The following is a 19,762-nucleotide window of genomic DNA, read 5'->3' on the forward strand; positions in this document are numbered from 1 at the left end:
TTTGTGTGAGATATATATTGTCAATATTAAAAATTAGTCTCCATTATATCTTATATTGTTGAACATCATCTAATCTAATTAGTCATAATAACTTATAAGTTATTAGTTATAACTCATTACACAATATTCAGAATTTGATGAGTTTGAGATGTAAGTAAAATGTTATAGCTTTGTGTGATTATTTTTGCTTAGTTCATTGAATGTAATTTTTATTAATGTTATCTATGAATAATTCCGCAGCAAATTAGGATGTTAGATAATTAAGTGAGTGGTGTTATCATTATGCCACAAATATCTCACAAGTTGTTGTTTTTTGTTGTGGAACAGGGTACACCAACCAACTCTAATATTCTCGGGCAACACTTAACCCTCCTCTTCTGGTCGTCACCTCGCACGGTCAATCGTTACTTATGGTTTTATCAACAACACCTTCGAAATTTTCCAAAGCAATTGTTGCCAAGCTTGATCAATTGGACTTCGTGAGTTTCGCGAGTCCGGGTCCGAGGTAAGGATATGCACTCTATTTTTATATTTCAATGCATCATCATCATTATTATTTTTTTTAAAATGTTAATGTAATATTGAAGGTCCACATAGGAGGAAAAGTGGTACAAATTAGCATTCGAGGAAGCTTTCTACTGCTCCATCATTAATTGTTTATTGGAAAACAAAATTTCACTCCCATCTAACATCAAGGATATAACAGAAGGGAAGCTTGATAGTGATGATGCTTTGTTTGAAAGATTTGACCTTGGACTGAGTTCTAAGATGCAATCATTCATGAGCAATCTTGTATCAAAAGCAGCAATGGAAGTTGGCGATCTATCTTAAAGGATCCGGATTAGTATAGGGAAATTGAAAGCTGCCTATGAAAATATGGTAGTGGGAGGCTACTATGCAAGAAGGGCAGAGACCTGTTTCGATGCGATGGAGACCAAATATGAACAGGGTGATGAGGATAAAACTTTTCACAGCTACATACACATAGGCGAGGATGTTGATGCAGATTGTAAAAGCATCAAAACAATATTGATAAAGTCGCCTGTTTGTGTCTTCCAACGACACACCCACGATTTGTTTATCGACTGTGGTAATGATTTTATTACCACCTCTTCTGGTCTCAGGTATAGTCTATGGGAAGCAGTGAATTTTGGGGCATATATGGTTGAATCGAACAAAGATTATGAGTATCTTTAATCCATTTTTCTATGCAAATACACTAAGATTGTTAACATGAAAATAGCTTAGGATTGTTTAATTGTATTTCATAAGCTATCTAAGATTGTTTGAACCTAGTATGGCTACTACCTTTTATGATTGTTCAATTCTTGTTTCCCAAAATTATTTAGTTTTTTTGTTGCATATAGTTTACCGTTGGTTTTTAGGTTTCCATTTCAATTGGCCTGTGCAAATGTATCATTGACGCCATTGCATAGTGCCACTGCTTCTGCATTGTTCACCTCTCTCTTGTCTTCACATAGTAACAATTCTTAATAAGCTACAAATTAAGATGTTTAGTTAAACATGAATGTAGTCTATAATGATTTGTTAAATCCATCACATTATTTATGGTGATATATAACAGCATGATTACCAAGTTGGATTTGACAAAAGGTTTGAGACATATACTTTAGGGTTTGAGATATAGAAAACATTGATGTAAATGAGACCTTTTGAGTAATTTCGTCAATAACACCAACAAAACTCACCACCCTTGCATGTCTTAACCGTGGTGGCGGAGTACCGCCTCTCTTTTCGTGTTATTTTCCACAATTAATGAAACAAACAAATTCAGAAACTTATCAACAATAAATAGTTAATATGTAATTAAAAGATGTCATATTACAATTGTAGATACTAGGCAGAATTGCAGTCAAATATATCAGATACAACCTCAAATACAATTGTCTACTCGCACAAACATAACATATTACAATTGCAATCAAGTCAAATACAGTTGATACAACCGAAATTACAATCGCTTAGTCGCACAAACATAACAAATCACAATTGTAATCAAGTCAAATACAGTAGATACAACCTCAATTACACTCATTTTCAGGCTGGAAAGACATCAATTACAGTTGTCCAATCGCCCAAACTAATCACAACTGCACTCAAGTCAAACCCAGCTGATTCCTGTGAAACACGAACACAGATACGTACACTACACTGACAATCTGACACTAACACTAACATATGTAAAGCTAAAACGTCGACATAGCTAAAGCTAACATATGTCAGTGCTACAGAGAGGCTGATACAACCTCAATTTCGCGTAAACATAACAAAAACACAATTGCAGTCAAACTCAAATACAGCTAATTACACTCCTTTTAAGGCTGCAAAGACATCAAAGGGGTACCTTTCTGTAAAACACTAGCTTAAAATACTAAACAATAGTAATGAATAACCACTAAAAAAATCAAAGAATCAAACAAGAATGAACAAAGTACCTACGTTTGACTTAAATGGGCTTGTAGGTATCCTAGATACAACATACTCCATTTCAACATCTGTAATGATTTGTTGTCTGTGATGAAGGTTCGTTACGCTCCACATCTTCCGCTTGTGTTGCGTGGCCTGACATGCACATTTCGTGGAGGATTGAAAACTGGCATTGTTGGTAGAACAGGTAGTGGAAAATCAACTCTTATACAGACACTTTTCCGACTCTTTGAACCTACTGCCGGGGAAGTTATCATTGACAACATCAACATTTCTAAAATCGGACTGCATGATTTGAGGTCTAAACTAAGCATTATTTCGCAAGATCCAACAATGTTTGAGTTGACACGACACCTATGATTACACTAAATTATATCATTTTCTCAAATTATTATCTGTGTCGGCGTGTTGGTGTCTGTATCATGTCCGTGTTAGTGTCCGTGCTTCATAGGTTATAAATAATGCTTGATTGCTTGTTTAATTATTTCTTCATATCGGTTTATCTGTTGTTATGGTGTTTTGGGCTGAAGGTGTAATGCTTCTTTAGCATCTTTATGTGCATCATGTTTTCTGGTATGATTAGTCATTTAGTTGTGGGAGATTATATATTTCACGTTTAGAATCAGCATTAGAACACCTGAGTATATTTTAAGATTATCTAAAATGTTGCCAAGAGGAGAAGTAAACCATATTTGTTTTTTGGAGAATGTTAACCGGTGCCCCCGGGGCATTGGTTAAACACAAAATAAAATAAGTTTTTATTAAAAAGCAATGTAATTATTAGTTGATAAAAAGTGGCATTTTATATTTCCAAGACATAAATTCTATTTATAGATTCCTTAACCAGTGCCCCGGGGGCACCGGTTAACAAGACCCTTGCTTTTTTTTTGTCCATTCAACTCAATGTCAGAACATAATTGATGTAACTAACTTTGTTAATGTATAGTGGATCCAAAAGTAATAAGTTATTGATGTGTAGATTTTGTGTGAGATATATATTGTCAATATGAAAAATTTGTCTCCATTATATCTTATATATTCCTCTAGCTAGCCAGTTTCTTCTAATTATTTTAATTTTTTATGATCTCCTTAATACTATATAAATATGGTTATCTACCCTTGATTGTTCAACATCATCTAATAATAACTTATAAGCTATAACCTATGAAGCACAGACACTCATCGGAATAGGCGTGTCCTGGTATCGGACACGCGTTACACTAAATTATATCATTTTCTCAAATTATAATTTGAAAGATGGACGAGCGTGAAAGTATTTATTATGTTTTTCTTAGTTGTCATGATTGAAAGAATTGACGATTTGCAATTTTGTGGAAGTATATAATTTGATGAATGTGACAATCATGATGATTGATTATTTGTGAAATGGAAAATGTTTCTGAGTTACAGTGATTTCCTTTGCTCTGTATGAGGTTGTGTGAAAGTTTATTAATTTTACGTGGTTTTAAAATCTAAACAAAAAGAAAGACGACATAGCGTGCATTGCATGTAATTGTGTCTATGCATGTCAACAAATCATTACAAATGTTGAAATCGATCACAAAAGTGTTGAATGATTGAAGCCTTGCATACAAGGTTCCAAGTAAGCATCACCTTATAATATTTTAAAATGGTGACAATAATTGATTTTGATTGAATTTTTTATGTAAAATTGATTTCGATAAACATGAGTTGAATATAAAATGATTTATATTTGAATATGATTTGACAATAAACTAAAGGTTAAAGGCTAAAATAAATTCTTTCTTAAATAAAAAAAAAAGAAGCTAAGATCAATTGTAACATACAAAAGCTATAGATTCTTACAAAAGCTATAGATTCTAACTTAAGTAGAATTAATTTTACAAACAAAACCAATTCACTTTTAAATCTTCCAAGAATGATAGTAAAACGAATTCTCCGACTTCTATAATCACTTTTGATCATCCAAAATAAAAACCAAACATTGTAACAAAAAAAAAAAAAAAAAACCAAACATAAGCAAAGAATAACAGTTTCCAAAAGTGATTTTTTTTCTAAAAGTGATTATTTATTTTTGAGTAAATGGAAAAAAGAAGAGGAAAACAGGCAGTAAAGCAGAGAGAGATGAAACAGTTAAAGAAGTTTCCATTGACAAGCAAAGCTTCTTCTTCTTCTTCACATCACAGATCCATCTGAATCATCATCTTCTTCTTCTTCATTGTTGATGATGTCTTCTGTGAAGCAAAATCAACAACAATCTTCATTCCACACTCTCTTCTCTCTTCGTGGTTCACTCCTAACCCTAGCAATTCTCACTCTTCTTTCATTCACCTATCTTTCCCTCAAATACTCAACCCCTTCATCTCAGGTAAACAAAATCGAAATCTAAACCCAACCCATTTCCAAATTTTCTATTTTTCGATGACCCTTTTGGTTTTTTGTTGTTTCTTAGGTGTCAGTACCAGTTGCAAATCTTGTTGATGCAGGAAAAAATGTAGACGAAGTAAACAAAAATTAAAATCTAAACCCAACACATTTCTAAATTTTGCATTTTTTTACGGTTTTTTATGGTTTTTTTATGGCCCTTTTGTTTTTTGTTTCTTAGGTGCCAGTTACGGTGAAGGTGGTAGATTCAGGAAAAATTGAGGAGGAAGATGATGGTGGTGATGAATTTGGTGATGTGTATCATTCGCCACGAGTGTTTAAGTTGAATTTCGCGGAGATGGAGAAGAAGTTTAAGGTTTATATATATCCAGATGGGGATTCCAAGACTTTTTATCAGACACCAAGGAAGCTTACTGGGAAGTATGCTAGTGAGGGGTATTTCTTTCAGAATATTAGGGAGAGTCGGTTTCGGACTCTTGATCCTGATCAGGCTCATCTGTTTTTCATTCCTATTTCGTGTCATAAGATGCGTGGAAAGGTATTGTAACCACATTTGTAATGTTGTGCTTTATTGCTTGGTTTTTAATGGCTGTGTTGCAATGATTAATATCGCTGAGAATCGTTGTTAAATACAGTGTCTGAATCACAGTGTGTTGATTGCATAGACATAAAAAATATTGATTACTGCATTGATCCTTATGCATTGTTCCCCTACTAGGGTATTAAGTAGAAGTAACGATTGCGTTTGCGCCGTGATCCTTGATTTACAGAGAATCGTGATCAAATGCGGACTTAGTCACAATTGTACTGTGGTTTCAGCAACATGGAAATTGTTATGCTGTGGCCCAGATCTGGGTTTGGACCTTTATTTAAAACCCTACTCCTGAATAAAAATATAACGAATCTGTGTCACCAAATCTAAGGGGTGAATTGTGTTGAATGTTTCGTGTATTTTTGCATCTGGTTAGTGGAAAATTGTAGTAATGGTATCTATAGTAACTGTGTCTGTAGTACTGTACTTAAGTTTTATCCTTTTAAAACCCTGCTCCTAAGATGGAAATAATCACTTATTTGTTCATGGTTTATTACCATGGTGCTGTAAATATAGCTAAACAGGAAATGATAAGTAATATGAAAGATTTAGAATGTCTAGCCTGGATGTTTAAGTGTCCGCTTCGAGGTAGAATAGAATGTAGTCAGTCTCATGTTTGGATACTGTGCAGAGCACATCTTATAATGTTTGGATACTGTGCAGAGCACATCTTATGAGAATATCTGTAAAAATCTTGATGCTGTGGCTTAGATTGTAGTTTTGTCTTGGGCTTTTTATTAAAAGGATTACACTTACATCTAGATCCGTATGTCCTCTATGCTATGTTACCCACTAAAAATATACCAAAACTGTCACTAATTTCTTTCCGCCTATTCTAAGGTGTGAATTGCGTTAACTGTTTTCTGAGTGTTTTTGCATCATTTTAGTGTAAAACCATAGCAACGATATCTATAGTAATGCACCTAAATCTTGTGCTCTTGTAACCCTGATTCTGAGATGGAAATAACTGATTATTTGTTCATGATTTGTTACCATGAGGCAGTAAATTTACAGCTAAAAAGGAAATGATAAGTAGTAAGAAAGTTTTAGAATGTTTAGCTTGGATGGCTAAGTTTCTACTTCTAGGTTGAATGTAGTCAAACTCATGCCTGGATATTATGCAGGGCACATCTTATGAGAATATGACCATAATTGTACAAAATTACGTGGAAAGCTTGATATCCAAGTATCCTTATTGGAACAGAACCCTGGGTGCTGATCACTTCTTTGTCACTTGTCATGATGTTGGTGTAAGGGCAACAGAAGGACTTCCATTACTTGTGAAGAATTCCATTCGAGCAGTGTGCTCCCCAAGCTATGATGTTGGATTCATTCCACACAAAGATGTTGCTCTCCCTCAAGTGCTGCAGCCATTTGCTCTTCCAGCTGGGGGGAATGATGTAGAAAATAGGTGAAGCCTCTTCAGATTTACTTTTTTTTTTATTTTTTTTTTACCTCTTCCATTTATCTAGATTATTATACTAAAATTGGTTCAAATTATGTTTTCTGGATCAAACTTTTCTTGTTTATATTGTTATCATCATGTTATTTTAAGTTTCGTGTCAATCTTGTTGTGGTCCTTTATCTAAACTTACTCACAGTACACAAGTCTTTAGTTTCTAAAATGATCTATAGTTTCACGTCAATTTCAAAATTTGTTTGACCTGGTTTAACATTACGAACATTGTGGGTTTTAATATTTTCCTTGGAGTAATAATTACTACTTTCAAAGATCCCAAGATATGAAAAATGTTGCTGAGATAATTAGATTATTTATTTCATACAGCAAAGAAAAACAATACTTTTTCTCACTAGGTGGGAATGTTTTATTTCATAAGATAAACAAATATTGTTGGTATGTTGATATATAATTTGTTCTGGAAGATCAATATTCGATAAACAATAGTTCTACATTCCATTGTGAAAATTTGATAATTTTGTGGTTTGCAGGACTAGTCTTGGATTTTGGGCTGGTCATCGTAACTCTAAAATTAGAGTTATTCTTGCACGTGTATGGGAAAATGACACAGAACTTGATATTTCAAATAACCGAATCAGTAGAGCTACCGGGCATCTAGTGTACCAGAAAAGATTTTACAGCACTAAGTTTTGTATATGCCCTGGTGGATCACAGGTTAATAGTGCTCGAATAGCAGATTCTATCCATTATGGATGCATACCTGGTAAGTAAACCTTTCTGATATTTTTTAACCTTTTAATTTTGTGGTTGCTTATATTGAGCTTCTCAAAACTGCATGCCTATATGACAAATGACAACGCTAGCATATACGAACATGATACTTATTCCTGAATGGTTTTTGGCCATGTTTGGATAAACAACTTAATTAAGTGTTTATGTTTAAGCTATTTCTATAACAAAAGCTAAAATAAAGTCAAATTGTTTATTGTCATAAGCTCTCTCAAACAGCCTCACAAGTGTTTATGCCAGTAGATAAGTTCAAATAAGTCAAGCCAAACTAGTCCTTTGTCATGTTAAATTTACCTTGCATTTGTTGTATATCGGTTATTGGTTAACAAACATATGTGATCCCTATCCTTTTCCATACTGATTAACCTTTTGTGAAGCAGTTCACAAACAATTTTTAAAGAGATTAGAACATGTTTGATCCAGAACCAGTTTTAAACCTTAAGATTTAACCAAATAAAATAAAAAAATGAACAAGAATTATAATTATATAAGATAAAAACATTAATATCAAGCCGGTAATTTCTCCCATAATCAAAATTATTTCATCAACAAATATTGAGGGTGAAAAAAGATGTTTTGGGGGGATAAAAAATGCCTGATGAGATTTGAATGCTAAAAAGAATAAAATGGAAACACATGATTTTTCTATGCATGTATAAGGATAGAAAAATTGACTTAGAGTTGCAATGACAATTCAAGTTTGCACGAGAAACAAATTCAAGCATCTGGTGAAATGAAATTTTGTTGAATTTCGAGTGGAGGAACCAAAATATCATTCGCATTGTATCACACAAAGCAACAAAAGAAGACAATTCCTAACTACAATGTCTGCAAATCATTGATTTCAAGTCTCTTGATAGAACTGAGGGATTTCAATGACAAACAACTGTGAATTATTGGTGGAAATGTGGTGAGCAAAGCTCTACAATGGAATAAACTTAACAGAAAAGAGAAGATACCAGAGTCCTAAGACTACTTCCAGAGCATTTCTGCTCCTGACCCAGATAAATTCTCTCCTAATTGACTAAGTATTTTTCTTAAGGGAAATGCTCATTGTTACGGAATATTAAAAAATGAACGCACGAGAGTGTTGTACTCCGTTGATTTTCACCACAACCATGTGCCTGATTTACGTCAAAGACGGACATGATAATTTTTAGCTTATCTTAAACATGACACATACACATCCTTGCTTTTCTTGTGTTAATTATTTCGTAATATCCAGCACTGCTCTTTTCTTAATGCCTCACCTACCTCCCAACTCTCCTTGTAACAAACCCGTCCCTTGAAATCAGATTTCAAGGGAAGGTGTAAGAGTGTGAGGCGTGTGATTTGGGCCCACTGATTCAGTTGTCATATCTATTGGGAGCTAGTGTCCTATCACCTCTCCCCTACTGTTTCTAGCAAAGAGTATATCAGTATTTGTGAACAACTCATAGCCTCGTATTCATTAGATGAATGGCTTGGGTTCTTATAATTTGGGGTTTAAGGTTTGAGTTTATGATTTGTATAGTATTTGTTATTGGACTTGTTAGATAGTTTTGGTTGAGTTATGACCAGTTAATCGATTTTACCCCAATATTCAATTACATACACTGAACTTGTTTATAAAATAGGCCGAAGTTCTTGAACTGGTTTTGATAATATAGTTTTTTTATGGTGTAGTGTAGCTTGGTTTACAAATTGCTTTGTTTTTCTGGGTTTCTGTGGAACACCTTATGGAATAGAATTCCCACCATTGGTACCGAGAAGCATGACCAGTCCTTCACATCAACCATTACATCTTGCAATCCTTCCTTTTTATTGTGCTGAGGGGATGGGGGTTAGTTGTGGAATACAAAAAGTGCCTTGGAATCACAGTTTAGGAGTCCTTAGCTAAGGTTGAAACAGTATTGTCAAACGCGGATGGCAGAAAATAGCAGTTTGTTCAAATTCAGCTGTCTACCGTTATAGTGCCACCATAGTCGGTATTTGACATCACTTTGTACTAAATAGCGTTTCACGAAACAATAGTGGTGTGTTCAACTTCCGTTACGCCATAGCAGCTACCTGCTCCGTCCCTAATTATATGATATTTTGTTCATTTCACACAAATTAAGAAGAGTAATTAATATTGTATGGGAACATGAAATTATAAGTCATTTTACAAAATTATCCTTCACTAATGGCATATGAAATATAAATTAAAGAATTGAAAGAAGAGAGTAGTAAATAGATGAGGGTATAGTAGGAAAAGTAGCATTTAATGCTTCATCGGTATTGTAGTGCGACTTATAATTTGGGACAAATTTTTTCTTCAAAATGACTTATAATTTGGGACGGAGGGAGTATTTGACAACACTGGGCCAGAGTACTTTATTATTGGGTGATAATAAATCTCAAATTCAATAATACCCCACCTATCCAATTGAACATATACTTGGGTGATAATAAATTTCAAATTCGATTATAACTCACCGATTGAATTGCACGTATACTTCTGCCCAATTGTTACACGCGTGACATTTAAACTATAACTTGGTCTGAATGATTTATCATTGAATGTTTAATTTTGACTCTGATGTGTTGCCCTTAAGGATGAACTTGGGATGTATGAGTCTTTACACAACCAGGTAACTGACCTGAAGCTAATGTTGTTTGCAGTGATATTGTCAAATTACTATGACCTTCCTTTTAATGATATTCTTGACTGGAGAAAATTTGCTGTTGTACTCAAGGAGAGTGATGTATACCAGCTTAAACAAATCCTCAAAAACAAATCGCAGGATGAGTTTGTTGCACTTCATAATAATTTAGTAAAGGTGATCTTCTCATTACTTCATTTGAAGAAATATTTCAATGCTACTTGCTTAAATTTTACTCTGGAATTTCTTATTATTTATGTCTTTTGTAAAGTCATCACTCATCAGTATGTTAGGTTGGTATATAACCCCTGAAAAAAAAAATTACACTTAAAAATTTGAAGAAAAAAATAGTTTAAAGACTATGGAATGACAGTGTAAAACTTTTTTACATAATCAATCTAATTAGATCTTGTCATATAGATGTTTGTTGACATATTTTAAGAATTAATATAATATAGTGACATAGAGCAATTTAGTTGTATGATTCTGTAAAAATGATTTATGTCGTTAATGCATACTGCTTAGTGATTGAACTCAAAAAAAGTTAATATGTAAAGTAGGCAATTGAATTATTTCTTGATATGGTGGAACTCACAAGAAAGTTATGTCATCTTGTATCAGATTCAGAAACACTTCCAGTGGAATTCGCCTCCAGTCAGATATGATGCTTTCCATATGGTCATGTATGACCTCTGGTTACGCCATCACACCATTCAATACTGATTCTAAGTGCTTGGTTGTTTCTGCGGTAGATGAATGTCCAACGTGCATCAGGATCAAAACTACAGTTTATAGCTTCTGGTAAATCATGGCCGATCGGCATCTGAATACAAGTTGAGCATGTGTGGAAGTGAAACCAAACAAAGATCAAGACTCACTCTTGTTTTGTATACTCCCTTTACTTCAGTTATAGTAACCCAGAGAGGCACTGTAAATAACTACGTTACAGTTTTGTATGTAACAGCTAGTTTTTCAATATTCTTGCATCTGCAAAGTTTTATATTTATTATTTATTTGCTATGAAGCTTTTTGTTGCGTTGAAAATTCATGCTGGTGCAATTGTTATTGTTGTTCAAAATTCAATTTCAGTCTGAATCTATTAACATTGGAGTGAATCATACCATGTATGTAGATCTGACTGTTTACTATTTTGTTTAAGAAAGTAAAAGTGTCATTGTATTATCAAAATTAATTTTAAAGAATCAACTAAAGAAAGAGTATTACTTAAAAACATAGCATCTAACTTAATTTAAAGAATATACAAAAATCTTAAAAATTATAAATAAAAACTGTAACAATTATATATCAACAAATAATCAATTACCAACTTTACAAATTAACTTCTTTTTTTGTTCAACCACTGCAATATCCTAGGCTAGCCCTTTTGATTGAAAAATATCTTACTCATTGTTCTAATTTCTAATTGCCATCTCAGAATAGAGTTAAACTTTTATGACAAGAAAAGGGTTGATGTCTTGTAATAAGAGCAAGTAAGATGGTAAAAAGACTATGAGACATTTGAAGTGTTAGGGTGCGAGTTCGAATCCACAATATCACACTTCCAAGCAAAATACTTTCCTGATAGTGACTTCCTTGATTCAAGTATTGGACATAACCAAGTTATGTTTGGCGCAACATTTGGAGTTTGAAGTTTGTTGTTAGCAATGGGTTCAAATGTAGTATAGGTACAGATTCTCATATTCCCTTTTGGGAGCACAATTGGCTATACGATGGTACATCGATCAATAAACCTATCAATTTAAATCCGGTCTTGAATCATTTAACAGTGTCAGACTCAATCTTATATAACATGAAGGTTTGGAATGTTAGTAAGCTTCGAGGATTGGTAAGCCATGATAATGTTAGAAAAGTGTTGCAAACACCTCTGTTTGATTCTGTGCAAAATGACAAACTGATATGGAAATACGAAAAGAACGGGATGTACTCAGTACTCAGTGAGGAGTGCCTATTGATACTGTGTTGGTGAAGTTATTGATGGAATTTCATTTGGAATGCAAAAACCCCTCCAAAAGTTAAAAATCTTCTCTGGAGAGTGTGTCGAAATTGTCTATCGACAAGAATCCGGTTGCCTGATAGAGGCGTGGATGGTCCAAATAATTGTGTGCTTTCTGTCTCCGGCGTTGAAGATAATATGCATCTATTTTTCATTTGCCAAAATAGTGTTTAATGTTGGCAAAGAATTGATATATTGAAAAGTATGATGCAGGTTTTGAATTCTGCCAAGTCAGTGGCCAAGAAGTGAGTTTTTCTCTGATATTCTGCAACTTTTAAATTCAAATCAAAATGTATTATTTGCTTGCACTCTTTAGTCAATATGGAAGCAAAGAAATTATGTGATTTAGAGAAATGAAATTGTTCAAAGGAATGCAGTCTGTGAACGGGGCATATGTTTGTTATCAAGTTGGCTGAATGCGCAAGAAGCTCGAGTTAGGTACAACCACTAAAACCCAGACCCAAGACATTCTTGTATGGTTAAGACAACCTCCATGATGTTATAAGTGCAATGTCGACGCTTCACTTTCCACATCTTGAAATAAAGTTGGTATTATTGGTGTTTGTGTCAAAGATGATCAAGGTCAATTTGTTCTGGCTAAAACCGAGTTTCACCATTAACTGATATTAATGTTGGAGAGGCCTTATTAATGTTGGATGAGTTTGACCATGGTGCTATTATCTGAGATTGTAAATATTTTTTCTCGTCTTTTTTCACAAACTCTAACCTTGCTCGAGCAGCCACGTCTTTAGTTAGCCTCCATATTTTAATCGATATTCCTATATGTATTCAGAATTTGATTATTAATTGTTTTTTTTTAGTAAAGAATTTGATTATTAATGAAATGCTATAATTCTCTCTTGTCACAAAAAAAATAAAATAAAAAATATCACTCTTCTCCGCACTTAGTGTGTGTATCTCATCATTAAGTTCTTTGAAACCAAAAGAAGAAACGGGCAAGATGAATAATAATAATTTAATAATTCACCAATAATCTTTACAAGAACAAATTCCTCCTTTAAAATGATGGAATCTCTTTGCATCTCTAGCAATTATATCTCTCCCAGTAAGTAAAGAAACAAATTTTATCCAACTGTGGCAGTCCCCACAAACTCTAAGATTCTTGAAAATCCTGACAGTTGTATTCTTACCACAAGTTTTCCATAAAGCAAAAGCTATAGCTAATTTTTCACTGTGAAAATATAAAGCACTAATCTTTTTCTCTTCCTCCAAATCCTGCAACACAAATTTGGTATCAGGATTATAACCCAAAGTTTTAACCTTCTCTATTAATTCGTGCAACATTTCTAATATTTCATGAGCTCTTGGGTGAGATAAATCTCCTGCCATAAAAGTATGAACCTCTCGATCGATATCAACCCAACTCATGGCAGGACTCTTCTTCAACCTCAAATCTCTTCCTGCGCTTTTCATCTCGATCACATTGTCCCATTTTCCAGCTGAAGCATAAATATTTGTCAAGAGAATATGAGTTCCTCCATCCCTAGGAGCTTGATCAAGCATTTTTCTCATAAATTTCTCCGCCATCTCTACCTCTCCATGAATCTTACACGCATTCAGCAGCGTCCTCCATTGTATCACATCCGGATTTTTCCCCTCCTCTATCAACATTGCAGCCTCTTCAAATCTCTTAGCTCTTCCTAACAGATCAATCATACAAGTATAATGATCTCTTGTTAATTCAATACTGTGGTTGTTTCTGATGAGAGAAAATATTTGACACCCTTCTTCAACTAACCCTGCATTGTTACATGCCAAAAGAATACTAATAAATGTCACAACATTTGGTTCAAGTCCCAATTTTTTCATTCTTTCAAAAAGCTCAAGAGCTTCATGCCCAAAACCGTTTTGCGCATAAGCATAGATCATTGTGTTTATGGATACTACATCTAACTCGGTCAACGACTCAAAAACAGATCTTGCCTTTTCTACATTTCCACATTTTCCGTACAAATGAATCAGCGCAGCATCAACATACTTGTTTCCATCAACTCCTAGTTTTACGGTTACGGCATGGATTTGTTCCCCTGCTTCAAGCATTGCAAGGCTTGAACAAGCATGAAGAATACTAGACAATGTAAAATGATTTGGACTTATCAAACACCGAATCATTTCCCTAAACATCGACAAAGCAACCTCCTCTCTACCATTCTGCACAAGACCAACTATAAAAGATGTCCAAGTCACATGGCTTGCATAAGCAAGTTGATTGAACACCTTTATGGAATCCTCAACCATGTTGCATTTTGAATACATAGTAAGAAGTGAAGTCTGTGAAGCAACAACAGATTCCAAACCAGACTTAACAACAAGACCATGAATCAATTTACCATTAACTAAATCTCCTAGATTACCACAACTAACCAAAACACTTGCTAAAGTATATTCATTAGGCTTAACTCTCCTACCAACCATTTCCTCAAAAACCTCTAAAGCTTCACCATCAAGACCATGCTGATTATACCCAACAATCAATGCAGTGAACAAGACAACATCTTTATCCAAAACACGGTCAAACACAAATTGGGCATCCTTCATTTTACCAAATTTCGCATACATATCAACAATGCCGGTTGCAACAAACCCATCCGACACCTCAAAACCCAAAACCACAGCCAACCCATGTGCCTTCTGCCCCTCACGTAAAACACCCATCTCCGAAAAAGCCTTAAAGATCGCGGAGAACGTGTAAGAATCAGGTAAAACACCATCAAAGAGCATGTTGTTGTAAAGCCCAATAGCTTCTTTGGTCTTCCCGCGGTTAACATGAGAAGAGATCATTGAATTCCAAGTAACTATGTGTCTGTTGGGAATTTCATCGAACAGCTTTCGTGCTTCAGCTATGACACCGCATTTGATGTATGCATCAATGAGCTTGTGACCAAAGAATGAAAACAATGAACCGGATTTGAGGATGTGGGTGTGAAGTGATTTGAGGGTAGTTAAGGATTTTTTGTGTGTGCATTGTGCAATGAGGGAAGTGTATAAATTCATATTTTCATGATACAATACAATGGTTATGTTCTTCCTCAAAGGGAAGACTACTTCATTCGGTCGTTTGATTTATGTAAATATACGTACTTGATAATAACACCTTTTTTTTTTTCTCCTTAAAAAAAACACTTTTAAAAAAAATATATATTCTTAAAACCAATTCAAGTCCTTTTTTTTTTTTAATCAAATATAATAGTTTCTGTCTATAAAATATAGAAGAAGACTATGTGGTTTGAAATAGTTTTTTTCCCCAGTGTTAACCCTCCAGTTAGGAATTCGAAGTTTGGTCTCAAAGTAAGTAAAGTATGAATAAAAATTATTACATCTGAGATTCTCATGAAAAATTTGTCATTTGATGAGGGTGATTAGATTTTTTTTCTTCTGAAGGGGTCATTAGAAATAGTTAACTTAAGAAACTATTCTCTTTTAAAAATCAAGGCCGATCCATAGGTGGTGAAACCAGCTCTATGAAGTCGGGCATCACAAATTTGGTGTCCATATTCTGAGTTTTTTGTGAGAACGTTTAAACAATATAAGTAGGTTATAACTTTTTCCACCATTTGCATTTATCCTATTTTTTTCTTCCAAATTTACCCTTTGTTCGACAAATATAACTTGAACTTTATTTCGGTAAATATAATTTGAACCAAGTATAATTTCTCATGCATAACCAAGTATAATTTTGACTTTTTTGGAAAAGTATAATTTCGGTAAATATAATTTGAACCAAGTATAATTTCTCATGCATAACCAAGTATAATTTAAACAAGGGAGCTTCTATTGACATTAAGTCACTTACACCAATTCTTAGTCATTCAATCTAATTAATCTGATGGTTTAAAATATGGAAACAAAAAACTTAAAATGTGTCATGTAATAAATATTAATGATTTGATCATTTAACTTATTTCCTTAAATTAATGACAAACAAAAACAAAAACATATTCTCTTTTAAGATTCTTCTTGTTGAGATATTTATGTCAAATAAAATAATTTAATTTAAAAAAATAAAAAAAATATTAAAAAAAAAAGTGAAAGCAAACGTGACATAAATTGACCATTATCTTCTAATTTCTTTTTAACCAAGCAAGTAGTACTAGTAAGTTCCTTTCAAAAACAAAAAAAAAGTAGTACTAGTAAGTAACTTGCTACTTACCCCAAGTGAGGTCTCCAATTGCCCTAATCCCAAACAAACAATCTTCTCCCGCAAGCGATGGCTGCTTCCTCTCTTATCGTAAGACGCTTCCTCTCCTCCTCCTCCTCCGGTGCTCTCCTTCGCCGGCCAGTTGTCTCTTTCAACGCCAACCCCATTCCCCCTCTTCTTCGCCCCGTTGCTGCTTACCGCTCTTTCAACACCAAGAACGATCAACCCCGCAAAGTCGACGACACTGGGTCTTTGTATTACAATGTCAAAGATCCTCGCTTTTCCCGTACGGTATCTCACAGTATCTTCAATTTCTCTGTCTGTTACATTGTTTGATTTGATTGATTTTAATTAATTGATATTTAACTTTGTTTCTAGATTCCTTCAATATGGGTTCTCCAACTAGCATCTGGAGCCAAGTCTATAATATGGGGCGACAATTGTTCAAACTATTAGAGGAACAATGCTTTTCTGTGAGAGAGACTGAGGATTCTCTTCGTATCCGTTTGTTTATGTTTGGACTTGATAAGGAAGATGTGAACATCACTGTTGATCACAATACTCTTACCATTAAAGGTCTTAAACAAACTGAGGAAGGTTGTCGTCAAGTTCTATCTAGCACATATGATTTAACTGGAAAACCTTACAAGATTGATCAGATTAAGGCTAAGATCAAAAATGGCTGTGTGCTCAAGATTGTCGTACCTAAAATGAAGGAGGATGTCAAGATTAATGTGAAGATTCAAGATTGTAGAGAAGAAGAAGAAGAATAAGGTTTTGATAGTTAGTCGCTAACTTAGCATTGAGACTTTAACTTTTCACTGTAGTAGTAGTAGTAGTTACTTGAAAAGCTTAGGATTGAACATGTTTTGAATGAATTGCTTGATTACCATTATCCAATACTATTTCACTTTATGTTCATAAAGTTTGCATTGAATATGTTTACTTAATTTGTTTTTGTTTACCATCTTTTTTCTAATTTTAGTAGCATCTTTGAACACTATGCTTCGATATGTGGTTAAAACCGTTGGAGATCTAGACATCTTCAAGAATTGATTTTGTAAAAGAAGGTTGTAGGTAGAGTATTGGATCGGGAGAAGAATTTGCTAGGTGATGGGATTGTGATTACAATGTCAAATTCTGTAAAGATCATCTTCGGGTGTCTAACCTGTTGCAACCTTCCTTGGAACGTTAACTTTGTTCAGTTTCTTTTTGATTTTCCTACGGCTACTAGAATCTTTAATAATCGTCTTTTTGAATTTGTTAAAGAGGACAAGAGGGTAGAAGAATGACCTTTACTCGGTTCGTGGTTCATACCGTCTTTTCATAAATGAGATTATGAATACTATTCATCTTTGCGTGACTGGTAGTTGGCATTTAATTTGGAGGCTTAAAATACCTTCAAAAGTAGAAAAAATCTGCTTTCGGAGGACTTGTGGTAACTGATAGACGACACATTTTTGGCTACAGGAACGCGGGGTTGATTGCGCAACTAATTGTGCTTTTTGAGATACAAACATGGAAGATAGTATGCATCTATGGTTTACATTTTCCAATAGTAACCAGTGCTAGAGAAACAGTTGAATTTGGACGCAGATTGTAGCTGCCACAGCTGGAATCAGCAGCGTTTCTGCTATCATTTTGGTGTAAATCCTAGAAATGGATTCTTGAGAGGAGTCTATTAACATTGGAGTGAATCATAGCAGATATGTAGATCTGACTGTTTACTATTTTGTTTAAGAAAGTAAAACAATGTCGTTGTAATATCAAAATTAATTTTGAAGAATCAACAAAAAAGAGAGTAGTACTTAAAAACATAGTATCTAACTTAATTTGAAGAATAATATAAAAATCTTAAAATTATAGCTAAAAAAATGGGACAATTATATCATACGGATATATGGGGTAAAATGAGTCTTATAGTACTGATACACATAAACTTGTCAATAATTGCCTAGGCTAACCCTTTCGATAGAAAAATACCATACTCATTTCCTTTTGGGAGCACGACGGTACTTCGATCAATAAACCTGTCAATTTGAATCCGGTCTTGAATCATATAACAGTGTCCGACTTAATCTTATATAACATGAAGGTTTGGAATGTTGGTATGCTTCAAGGATTGGTAAGTCATGACAATGTTAGAAAAGTGTTGCAAACATCTCTCTTTGATTCAGTGCAAAATGACAAACTGAAACAGAATTATGAAAAGAACGGGATGTATTCACTACTCAGTGAGGAGTGCCTTTTGATACTGTGTTGGTGAAGTCATTGATGTGGAGCGTAATAGGGTTCCAAGTAGATGGAATCTCATTTGGAATGCAAAACCCCCTCCAAAAGTTAAAAATCTTCTCTGGAGAGTGTGTCGAAATTGTTTACCGACAAGAGTCCGGTTGCTTGATAGAGGTCTGGATGGTCTGAATAATTGTGTGCTTTCTGACTCCGGCGTTGAAGATAATATGCATCTATTTTTTTATTTACCAAAATAGTGTTCAATGTTGGCAAAGAAATGGTATATGGCAATGATTGGTACATGTTTTGAATTCTACCAAGTCTGTGGCAGAGAATATCCTGGATATTCTGCAACTTTTAAATTCAAACCAAAATGCCTTATTTGCTTGCACTCTTTAGTCAATATGGAAGCAAAGAAATTATGTGATTTGGAGAGATGAAATTGTCCAAAGGAATGCAGTCTGTGAACGGGGTATATGTTTGTTAACAGGTTGGCGGAATGCGCAAGAAGCTCAAGGGAGGTACAGCATTCAAACCCAGACCCGAGACAGTCTTGTATGACATCGACCGCCTACAGGATGTTATAAGTGCAACGCCGACGCTTCCTTTTCAATATCTTGAAACAAAGCTGGTATTGGTGTTTGTGTCAAAGATGATCAAGGTCACTTTTTTCAGGCTAAAACTGAGTTTCACCATTTACTGATATTAATGTTGGAGAGGCCTTAGGCTTACTAATTGTTGAATTGCATTTGAGCGTGGTATTGAGCTGGACTCTAAATTTGTGGTCGACAATTTCAACATTAACAAGTTGGATGAGTCTGGCTTTGTTGCTATTATCAGAGATTGTAAATATTTTTTCTCGTCCTTCTTCACAAACTCTTATGTTGAGTTTACTAGGAGACAAGCCAATGAGGTTGTTCATAACCTTGCTCAAGTAGCCATGTCTTTAGTTAGCCTCCATATTTTTATTGATATTCTTACATTACATGTATTAAGAATTTGATTATTAATGAAATGCTACAATTCTTTCTTATCACATTAAAAAAAACTCTTCTCTGCACTTAGTTTGCGTATCTCATCGTTAGGCTCTTTGAAACCAACAAAAAAAAGGGCAAGA

At 34.2% G+C, this 19,762-nt stretch overlaps 3 protein-coding genes across 4 annotated transcripts; 2 read left to right on the plus strand and 1 right to left on the minus strand.

The window, feature by feature from the left end:
- Positions 1 to 4,529: 4,529 nt before the first annotated feature.
- LOC146920857 (Exostosin family protein) lies at positions 4,530 to 11,264 on the plus strand. Of its 2 annotated transcripts, XM_085714294.1 has the most exons (7): positions 4,530 to 4,798; positions 4,883 to 4,933; positions 5,036 to 5,353; positions 6,532 to 6,818; positions 7,358 to 7,590; positions 10,260 to 10,417; positions 10,862 to 11,264. In XM_085714294.1, the coding sequence occupies exons 1-7, from the start codon at positions 4,655 to 4,657 to the stop codon at positions 10,961 to 10,963; spliced, it is 1,293 nt and encodes a 430-aa protein (XP_085570420.1). In that variant the 5' UTR covers positions 4,530 to 4,654; the 3' UTR covers positions 10,964 to 11,264. The 2 variants fall into 2 exon arrangements, with proteins under 2 accessions (XP_085570420.1, XP_085570421.1); XM_085714295.1 differs by lacking the exon at positions 4,883 to 4,933.
- A 1,952-nt stretch (positions 11,265 to 13,216) lies between these two features.
- On the minus strand, positions 13,217 to 16,294 carry LOC146920858 (pentatricopeptide repeat-containing protein At5g65570-like). Its single transcript, XM_085714297.1, has one exon. It carries the CDS (start codon positions 15,267 to 15,269, stop codon positions 13,239 to 13,241), a length of 2,031 nt encoding a protein of 676 aa, XP_085570423.1. The 5' UTR covers positions 15,270 to 16,294; the 3' UTR covers positions 13,217 to 13,238.
- A 109-nt stretch (positions 16,295 to 16,403) lies between these two features.
- LOC146920859 (heat shock 22 kDa protein, mitochondrial-like) lies at positions 16,404 to 17,350 on the plus strand. The gene is made up of 2 exons (XM_085714298.1): positions 16,404 to 16,699; positions 16,792 to 17,350. Exons 1-2 carry the CDS (start codon positions 16,483 to 16,485, stop codon positions 17,184 to 17,186), a joined length of 612 nt encoding a protein of 203 aa, XP_085570424.1. The 5' UTR covers positions 16,404 to 16,482; the 3' UTR covers positions 17,187 to 17,350.
- The last annotated feature ends 2,412 nt before the right edge of the window (positions 17,351 to 19,762 follow it).

The sequence above is a fragment of the Medicago sativa genome, chromosome 5, assembly GCF_051527215.1.
Source record: "Medicago sativa cultivar Bolivia chromosome 5, Bolivia_mono, whole genome shotgun sequence".
In the NCBI taxonomy this organism is placed as follows: domain Eukaryota; kingdom Viridiplantae; phylum Streptophyta; class Magnoliopsida; order Fabales; family Fabaceae; genus Medicago; species Medicago sativa.

Bases quoted from the DNA above. Each gene is read 5' to 3' on its own strand.
- LOC146920858 (XM_085714297.1), bottom strand. From the start codon at position 15,269: ATGAATTTATACACTTCCCTCATTGCACAATGCACACACAAAAAATCC.
- LOC146920857 (XM_085714294.1), top strand. From the start codon at position 4,655: ATGATGTCTTCTGTGAAGCAAAATCAACAACAATCTTCATTCCACACT. The intron at 4,799-4,882 runs GTAAACAAAATC...GTTGTTTCTTAG, and splicing joins ACTCAACCCCTTCATCTCAG to GTGTCAGTACCAGTTGCAAA. The intron at 6,819-7,357 runs GTGAAGCCTCTT...TGTGGTTTGCAG, and splicing joins GGGAATGATGTAGAAAATAG to GACTAGTCTTGGATTTTGGG.
- LOC146920859 (XM_085714298.1), top strand. From the start codon at position 16,483: ATGGCTGCTTCCTCTCTTATCGTAAGACGCTTCCTCTCCTCCTCCTCC. The intron at 16,700-16,791 runs GTACGGTATCTC...CTTTGTTTCTAG, and splicing joins CAAAGATCCTCGCTTTTCCC to ATTCCTTCAATATGGGTTCT.